Source organism: Sphaeramia orbicularis, chromosome 24 (assembly GCF_902148855.1).
Source record: "Sphaeramia orbicularis chromosome 24, fSphaOr1.1, whole genome shotgun sequence".
Classification (NCBI taxonomy): domain Eukaryota; kingdom Metazoa; phylum Chordata; class Actinopteri; order Kurtiformes; family Apogonidae; genus Sphaeramia; species Sphaeramia orbicularis.
This window is the reverse complement of record NC_043979.1, coordinates 10,860,642-10,870,020: the sequence shown is the minus strand read 5'-3', so window position 1 is coordinate 10,870,020 and position 9,379 is coordinate 10,860,642. Positions and strand designations below refer to the sequence as shown.

The 9,379-nt window shown below is 41.8% G+C and overlaps 1 protein-coding gene across 11 annotated transcripts in view; it reads right to left on the bottom strand.

Moving 5' to 3' along the window:
• The window catches only part of cdc42bpab (CDC42 binding protein kinase alpha (DMPK-like) b), a 100,119-nt gene that overhangs the window by 3,767 nt on the left and 86,973 nt on the right, over positions 1-9,379 (bottom strand). For 7 of the 11 annotated variants that reach the window (XM_030129018.1, XM_030129023.1, XM_030129026.1 and 4 more), the window contains 13 exons: positions 8,861-8,942; positions 8,549-8,768; positions 8,215-8,277; positions 7,808-8,061; positions 7,067-7,191; positions 6,448-6,662; positions 6,197-6,294; positions 5,022-5,106; positions 3,936-4,059; positions 3,328-3,445; positions 2,756-2,873; positions 1,875-2,032; positions 521-595 (listed from right to left, as the gene is read on the bottom strand). In XM_030129018.1, the coding sequence (XP_029984878.1) occupies positions 521-595; positions 1,875-2,032; positions 2,756-2,873; positions 3,328-3,445; positions 3,936-4,059; positions 5,022-5,106; positions 6,197-6,294; positions 6,448-6,662; positions 7,067-7,191; positions 7,808-8,061; positions 8,215-8,277; positions 8,549-8,768; positions 8,861-8,942 (1,735 nt within the window). The remainder of the gene's footprint in view (positions 1-520; positions 596-1,874; positions 2,033-2,755; positions 2,874-3,327; positions 3,446-3,935; positions 4,060-5,021; positions 5,107-6,196; positions 6,295-6,447; positions 6,663-7,066; positions 7,192-7,807; positions 8,062-8,214; positions 8,278-8,548; positions 8,769-8,860; positions 8,943-9,379) is intronic. The other 4 variants (XM_030129025.1, XM_030129029.1, XM_030129028.1 and 1 more) reach the window with 2 other exon arrangements.

The window sequence follows — 9,379 nt, the reverse complement described above, 5'->3', positions numbered from 1 at the left end:
TGGAAATCTGAGTTACGACTTTCAACTTCTCCAGTCATGGAGAATGCACCACTGACATGGAATCCAGACCAAAACTGGTTCAAGACCCAGAGGGAAGCTGGTGGAAAAGGCCCCACAGTGTCCTTGTTCTCTCACGTCCCTGTTGGTAAGTACATGGGCGGTATGGAAGCAGACGTGCTCTGTGATTGGCTGGGTGGACAGACAGCAGGTGGAAACAGAATGCATGATGTCTGAGCATCATTCCATCAACACAAACAGCACAAATAAAAAGGAGTAGTCGGTGAGGTGGAGGTGGACTGATGGTGCAGCCGAAACACATGTGAGCAGCCATCAGACGCCACCAATATGACCGGGGGGGCTCACAGGATGCAGCAAAGGAGCGTGGGACGGCGACCTGTCTTAAACTGTGACGACGTGTCTGTATGTCTGAATGCACCCCATGCTACTTGGACAGAATCCACGTGGCTCTGCGTGTGTTCAAAGGCGCCGTGCGTCTCTGTCGTGTGTATGGTCACATTACCTTCATCTTACTAAGCAGGGTCCTTAAAGCCCTTTTCAGATCGGGGGTCTTCTCCGACGGCGAGACTGCCTGCCACTGCAGAGGAGAGTTCAGACTGAGCGCCCGGCCCACAGACAACATGCTGGGGTGGGCAGGGAGGAGGGCAGAGGGGGGGGAGGAAGGGGCACGTACAGCTGGGTGGAGGTGGAGGGAGGCGGAAGAAAAAAATAGGGCCCAATGGGGGCAAAAGATGGGGGGGGGCGCGATGGATCTGACAGCGTCCAGGCTTTGCGGGGGCCAACATGGGAATGGGGAGCCACGGAATGGATGGCAGGCGATTTGTGGGGAGGTGGATGGGTAGGTAGGGGTAGAAGGCACCCACAACTTTTGCTTGTTTTTCATTTTATTTGTGTGACAATCGACGCAACTAGGAACCTTTATCAGAGAGGTGTTGTTTTATAACAGAGACCCACTCAACTGTTGAAAAAACGCATTTTTACATCTTAATAACTACCCTTGTATTAGTTATTGGAGGGACATAAAGCTGTGATTCTGCGTAAGTGTCAAGTGAATGTTAAGGTTGAAAATGTAGTGATAAAGAACATATGAATGAGGTGTGTTTCCATCAGCTGGTTGGAGGGGGTGCACTCAGCTGTGTGATGTAAGACTACGTCACACATGACCGTAATGAACGGTGTATAAGTACACTGTCATGGACCTGATTTGTTTTACATAGGCATGAAAATGCTACATGTAGTCACCAGTAATCCTGTGTAATTCATGACACTGGGTTTTAAAGAAAATAAATATAAATGATACTTTACTGGTCATTAAATAGATTGTTTACGGATTAGACTATTAGACTAATGTTAAGACAGTTCATTTTTTAGTTGCTTAAGGCCACAATGAACAGAGTCTATCAGATGCAGAAACACGTTCAGCGTTCAGAGGGCACAACGAAGCACAGGAATGACATCACAGGGAACTAACCAATCAGGCTGAGAGGTGGGATGAGGTGAAACGCCTGCACGCAATTAGGATGTTTGTGAAGGATGGGATAGAAGGAGGATTGTTTTGTTTTTTTTTCCAATGGGGAACAATGTGATCTGTTTGTAGCTACATGTCTAATGTCTACCATCACACAGCAGGGGAATGACTCTGGTGTGTGTGGACTCTATTAGTCCACACACACACGGGTTGAGCAGTGGAACAGTTTAAGTATTCAGACAGGATTAGTGCTTTAGCTCTCATTAAGGCCAATCATTCCAAAACCCAAGCCTGAGATGTTTACATGAAATCTTAGCACTGTTAAGAGTCAATGAAGCTGTTCATGCTTCCTGCACTCAGTGGCTGATTCCAATGGATTTTTACTGACCTCTCTGTCGAACTGTGATAGTGGGGCATCTCCACAGTCCATGCCCCCTCCAGAGGACAGGGAGCTCTCCGAGGGGGAGGTCATGGTCTGCCGTTTGGACCCGTAGCTTCCTCCTGACAGCTCCCTGCGAAGAGCACTACCGTTCTGAGAGGACGAGCCTGAAGACACAGGACAACACATCAGAAGGTTACAGAAAAAAAAAAAAACCAAGGAAAAATTATGCAGAAATTTACGTTAAGATCCAAAAATCCAAAAGCTCTGCCCCTAATACTGATTTTTATTTTTTTATTTTTTTTAAGTTTGGGATGTATCCAAAGATTTATGGACTAAATTGAAATCCAGTTGAGAAATACAGCAGTTATTTGGTGCCACATAAAAAATAACCATCACAGATCTTAATAAAGCTTCAGAGCTAGAAAAAGTTTACATTTTGACCCAAGAAGGATTACTTAAATACCTCAAAACCTGTTTTTATGGGACAGTGGCCATATTCACTGCATCCATGGCAAAATTCTAAGATTTGTCTCTTCATGTCTTCTTGTCTTGAGACATTTTTTTATATGTAATATTTAGCACTTGGTGTAGTTTTGTCTAAAAATACTCTTTATTCTGAAAAGTGATTGTTGATGTTTGTAAATCTGATTTCAGCATCTATTTCCATTAATACAGTCAGTTTATTGGATGCTCACTAAAAATTTAAATACGGGAAAAATAAAATGAATGAACCTTAAAGTACACACAGACAAGATTTATCTAAAAAAATAAAATTTACAAATAACTACCTGCAAGGTCCCATGAACTTAACTCAACTTTGACCATGCTTTTTTTCATAACATGAGTGAAAAGTTGCGACTTTCTTGTGAGTCTTGCGTGTTACTCACGTATGCCCAGTCCGCTGCTGGCGCTCATGGAGCGGCCCGGCTCGGCCCGGTTCTTGGTGATGGAGGGGATGCTGACTGAACCGCTGAAACCTGCGCGGCTCTCCTGAACACGGACGTTCTGGTTTTAACAAACATGGAGCCAACACAGACGGGCGGACAGACAGACAGACAGACAGACAGACAGACACAGTGCAGTGCAGAGGACAGGTGTGAGGAGGCTGCACAACAACATGCTCAAACGCACACTTCAACTGTGTAACTGATTACTGAGCTGAACACGCATGCATGCTCTCCAATACTAGAGGACACATCAGGATGTGATGTGTTGTCTAACAGCAGGTCAGGAGGTGGGATCAGGGGGGATTATGGAGCCTGACTGAAGTTTGTTATTGAAGTCAGCTGAGGTTTGCAGGTGAGAATAAAGAAGAGTCGAACAGCTCAGATACATGCGTCACTTGAAAAGACAAGGACAGTGTTTCTGCACAAGCAGCAGGTTTACACACAAACACAGCCTAAAGCTACTTTGTTGTGAGTCTAAGTGCTTATATATAAGAGTCTACATGTGGGTATACCATGGGCAGGTCTTTAAGGATCTGGATCCCATCTCCTGGTCCCATGTGGGCCACATGGTTGAAGTTGGTGGGGTTGGAGATCAACTTGTTCCTCATTTCTGGATCCCGTAGCATTTCTCTGCAATGAAAAACACATGCACACAAAAATATCAGTGGAAGTACAAAAACTCCTGACATTTTGCAACGACGGGCCTTAAACTTTTACTGTAAGGGTAATAGATTTTGTACGGGGAGCTGATGGTTTTGGTGTTTGCCAACTGCACTTTGAAGCTAACAGTAGCCAGTGTTGTATACTGTTGCACCTTTAGAGGAGCAGGAAGGCACTGAGGAACATGGGAGTGAAAAAAAGGTTTTCATTGAACAAAACAACCCCTTTGTGAGCCCTCTATATTGTCCTCTTTATTATAGCAGACAAAAGACAGACATGAGCTTGAGACATGAGAAACAACATTAGCTAATGTAAGTAACAAATTAGGTAATGCTCTCTAAACAGATTCCCAAACCACCTTCATATAGTTCACCACTAAATCTTCCATCATGAGCCTTTAAAAATAGCGATGGCAGGAATAATCAAATGCTGCTCCTTCATCCTGTGACTTTAAACCTACCTCCTCTGCTGCAGTCGCTCTTCTTCAGGCACCCTGAAGGAGAAGCGCCTCTTGTTATTCATGCTGCGCACCATCTGCTTCCTGCTGTTGTCTGACGTCTCCGGGACGACCAGCTCATCACCCTCTGGAAGATCACAACAAACCCAGGAGCATGTTTACATGAAAGACTATAAAGCTTTGCAAATGTACACACACATTGTACAGTGTGGTGGCTGAAAAAATGTCAGACATGCATTTCTGCAACAAGATAAAGTACATATTGTTAGCCCCATAGCATAATTGCCAAAGTCATACTTGATGTGGACAAAAGTATTGGGACATGTTGAATTCAGGTGTTTCTTTTCTCACAGGGGTCTGGGCTACAAAACAATAATGACTAATATTATAATACAGTTTTATATTGGGATAAATATCATTACATTCCATTGGTTAGTTTGGTTTAAATTATCTTTCCTTCCAAAATGCCTCAGAGATGGTTTTTACCTAATTTCTCTCAACATTGATTTTTTTGGAGGTTTTTTTATCCATGACTGTAATTTTAAATGTTCTACCTCTAAATTTCCAGAATATTTTTTCATGCTCTGACTGTAAATAATAATTTTCTACCACAACTAACCATCTACTTTCTTTACATCTCACCTAGGAAGAAAAATCTCCCATTAAACTTTAAGGCAATATTGATGTTTATAAACTACATGGACATAAATATTGGGACATATCATGTCTCCAGCTGTAAGATGTCCTGTTCATGCTGATTTGACATACAAACATCAATATTAATAATCAATGGGATCACGATATAAAACTATATTGTGACATTTGTCATTATTGTTTTGTATCCCAGACCCCTGTTAGAAAAGAAACACCTGAATTCAACGTGTTCCAATACTTTTGTCCATTTGTGTATGAGTTGGGCAATTATGCTATGAGGTGAACGATTTAAGCTACTTTAGAAATATATGACACATGTGAATGCTAAGAATGCATCACTGAACAGTTAAATACCAGTCAGTGATGGATGAGCATGACTCGGCACAAACCCACAGGCGTTCACCTCAGTTCTCCATCTGTTCACTTAATTCTTACCAGCCATCTTGTTTCTGAAGTAGATGAGTCGGACTGTTTCTTGCCCCAGAAGGTTCAAAGAGCCGTCTACGTTCAGAGGTCGCACCTGCAGGGAGTGAATGAAATGTGTTATCAACTTGTACCAAGCCTCTTCTTCCACTCTTAAAAATACTCTGTTTACAAGCAGTCCACTGAAATTATTGAGTTCTCGAGTAAAGCTGATATCTAATGCTACCTTCACGTGCTGTCAGGAAGATAAGTCTTTCCCCTTGTGAATTTGAAATTACCAGTCTGTTGTGTTCAAGTGCTTTTGTTGTTGTAGCGAAATGAAAAATGGCTGACACATAATTTATCGTGACCTACTACTTGGGTAAAACTGTTTTGGACGTGTTAATTAATCTCAGAGCTGCCACCGACTCAAAGTGATTAAAAAAAAAATCATTCAACCACAAACCTCCTGAATCAAAGCTTTGTTTCCTTCATTTCTCTGCTGTTAAACATTGGTTCCACTGTTGTTTCACACGGACACTTATTGTGACGCACAAAGAAGCTTCAATTCAGGAAAACTGCCAGAGAATATTTCCCTTCAATCAATTCGAATCAGTTAATCGAATCGCATTTGCTTCAAGCACCTAATCGATTAATCGGTTGCAGCTCTAATTAATCTGCTACAGTATTTTTTTTTTCATTCATTCTTTCATTCATCATCGGAGAGTTGCAGGGACACAGATACACTGACATATATAGAAAGGAACAGCAAATCACTCTAACATTCACACCTATGGGCAATTTAGCTTAAGCCAATTTACCTATAAATGCATGTGTTGGGAAGCCAAAGTATCAGGAGAGAACCCATATACACAAGGGGAGACTATGCAAATGCCACTTTTTTTTGCAAAATTATTTTTTTTGCAAATTATCAAAATCATTAGCTAACAGCAGAAGAATGTTAATAAAAGCATTATTTTTCATTCAGTGATTAGTCACTGTCATAAAATACAACATAAGGAGGCGTTCCTGCGCAATTTTTGAGTCTGTTTAGTATTATTTACCATAATTCCCATAGCACATGAAGGCAGCATAATTGACATGTGAAGAGCTATAATCCACCAGATGGAGCCAGAGAGGCTACAGCTGCTCTCATGCCTCATGAGTTCAGATCATTTTTTCAGTCTCATTTCTCTCATAGAACCAACCTTCTTCAGAGGGATGGTCTGAATCCATTCCATAGTGTTGACATCAAACACGTCGACAGCGTTCTCACTGTATACTGACAGGTAGGGGGCGTTATAGCCTGCACAGACAACAAATACGCAACAGTTTGGTTTAGTCTCAACATTTTATAGATATGTATTACAAAGTATACTTTTGTTCTGTTCTCCGTGTTGCTTTTTCATCTAATCGTGTATTTCAACAAATCTAATTTCAATTTTGTTCCTGCACTTACAGGCGGAGCTGGGCACCGCCGGCCACATGAGCTCCTGCTGACGTGACCGGCGACCTTGCGAGTCCACGTAGACCCCAATGGAGCTGAAACACAACAGCAGCTCTTTGCTGGAAATCTCCACAGCACAGAGGGCGTCCAGGCCCTGCTGGGGGATGAAGGCCAGTGTGTGATCCTCATGGTGAAGCAGGCTGACCGGAGACACGTCACCATGGACGCTACAGGAAAGTCAAAAATATACAAGACATATTACCAGAGATAAATATTAATATAGAACTTAATTGGAATATGTGTTTTTTGTCAGTTATATTTTGGTTTTAGAAAATAGAATTCAGTTACTTGTACCACTGCCAAATATATCAACAAACCCTATTTTCACTTCGATGAAGAAACAGATGCTGTAAGATTAATGAGCATCTCATGCATGTCAAAATAATGAGAAACATTCTCAAAATAATGCCTGACTATTTCACAATATTGGCATAGTTATGTCAAACTGAGAAACTTCTCAAAATAATGAGTCACCTCCTCAAACTACTGACTATATTTTTTTCTTCATCACTGTAGAAATGGGCTTCCATGATAGTACGATGTGGAATATGCATGTCCATGTGTACAGTACCTGTAGCGGGTGAAGCCAGACTGATAGCCCACGTACAGACGCTCATTTAGCAGACCCATCCACTGGACAGGCCCCGGGGCCTGGAGCTCCCGCAGCCGACGGTGCCGTGCCTTGCTCTTATTCACCTGAAACACATAAGGACACATTAGCAACTGGATTCTATGGCAGATATGATGAATATGGAGTTGGAAAAAGCATTAGCTTAACACCGTAAGGACTGACATTATAACAGGCAACCAAGATTTCTTAGGTTTTTTGCAATAAAAATGTCAGAAAATATCTTTGTTGCCAATTCTTTTGCACCTTTTTTCAGGAAGAACTTAACTTTCAATATTTAGTCCTAATAATCATTATTGTATGTAATAAATGCTTAAACCAGTGTGTTATATAAAACAAAAAAATGGTTTGGAATTTTTTTTTATCATGTTTATTATGCAAAACAACTGTAAGTGTTCAGAGGGAAATTTTATGAGATTATAAACATAAACTTTCAGCTATTTTATATGTGCTCAAACAATTTTGTCTGAAGCATTCCATTTTCATGCTATATGTATCTTCTATCAATGAACTATACAAACCAGAAGAAAAAGAAAAAAAAAAAAAACGCAGCAAAACACACTAGTAGAACACTCCAAAACAGCACTATCACTTATTATATACAATTTACACAAATTCATCGCAAAAACACTGCTAAAACCTCGCTAAACGCTGCTAAAAGTGGCTGACAGTCACTGTCTGTACCTCATAACATATGATCTGTCTCTTCATGGCTACGCAGAGGCAGGTGAGGGAGCCGTTGCGGACGGGACCCGAGACGATGGTCTGGCAGCCCTTTGTTTCAGCCAGCTTGTAGGACTCGGTCTCACGGCCATCCAGTGCCTGTGTGGGGAAGAGACGGACGTGGCGGTTCCTGCCGGAAATGACGGCCAGCAGCTGCTCCTGGGGGATGAGGTCGATGTGGTGCACCTTCTTGTTGTCCCCCACCCGGATTATTTCTGATGGAAAGGAGTGAAAACAAGGAAAGGTGAGAAGTTGCCAGACAGTTTCAGAGGTGAACAGGTCACTACTCCACCTCCCACATCCAGGGAAACACACTTTAAACAGCATCAAAAGAGCACACAGTGGAAAGGTTTAAAGAGGATCTTTACCATCTTTGGTGACATGGATGACAAAGAGGCCTTCCTCGTTGCCCAGGGCAACACGCTCGTGATCTGAGGGAAGGAAAATCAAGCGAGGTGGTCATTTCAGTGCAAAAATTTTCTGATCTCCTTGAGTTTATTTTCATAACATGACTAACACTGACCCGGTAGGGACCCAGGTGGTCACTCACAATTGATGATTTTTTTTAGAGCTACTATAACAGATGAACATTTAGGATTCTCTGGGACTGAGTCAATAGGACACTGCATTTTTTGACATAATGGCTGATTGTAAATTCTCCTATTCCTTTAAATCTGTTTGCATTTTCTGTATGATTCACACCTATGATAGCAGCGGACTGTGTCGTCTTGATGAGCGGCAGGGTACTGTCGTACGCCTCCTTGGGGACATAGACAAAGCGCTCCTTGAGCTTGTTCTTCTTGAGGATACGGTGGAGTTCATTGAGGAGGCCCACCCACTTGTTCCTCTCCTGGTCGCTGTCAGCCAAGATCAAGATGGAAGGCTTGTGGCTGCTAGAGGGAGAGAGCTGGGATGCAGTCACCTGATGGGAGGAAAGAAAAAGGCTCATTATAGTTGGACAGCAATTCAACATTCAGTAGAACTTTGAAAGGATCAGGAGGTGTAAGATCTTACTCTGAATATACAGGGGATGTCTTTGCGACTGGCGTGGATGACGTCGGAGGCCAAGACAGAACTGACTGAAAATTCTTCATCCCTGTCATGAGATAAGGCACACATTGTTTAGCTCTTCACTTAAACTGACTGAATGGCATTTGCACATACATACATTCTTAGAGGTTTAACCACTGACAACAATAAAATGCATATTAACGTGACATCTTTTACATCAGTGGTTCTTGACTGGTCTGCTTCAGGACCCACTTTCACTCCTCAATGACAAGTCGCGACCCAAACTAATAATAAAATTTAAACTTCTCAAATTTATTTAATAAAAAGATTGTGTGTTTTGAACCGAGATGACATAGAATATCACAGTATGCCAACACAGAAGACAAGTTTAATAACAAAACTAAATTGACCAGCAGGTGGTGATCCTACATATGGAAATATCCCCTTTAACACTAAATTCGGTAAATTTAAACCAAAACCAAAAATGTGCACTCAGTTAAAAATTAAAAGTGCATTCAGTCA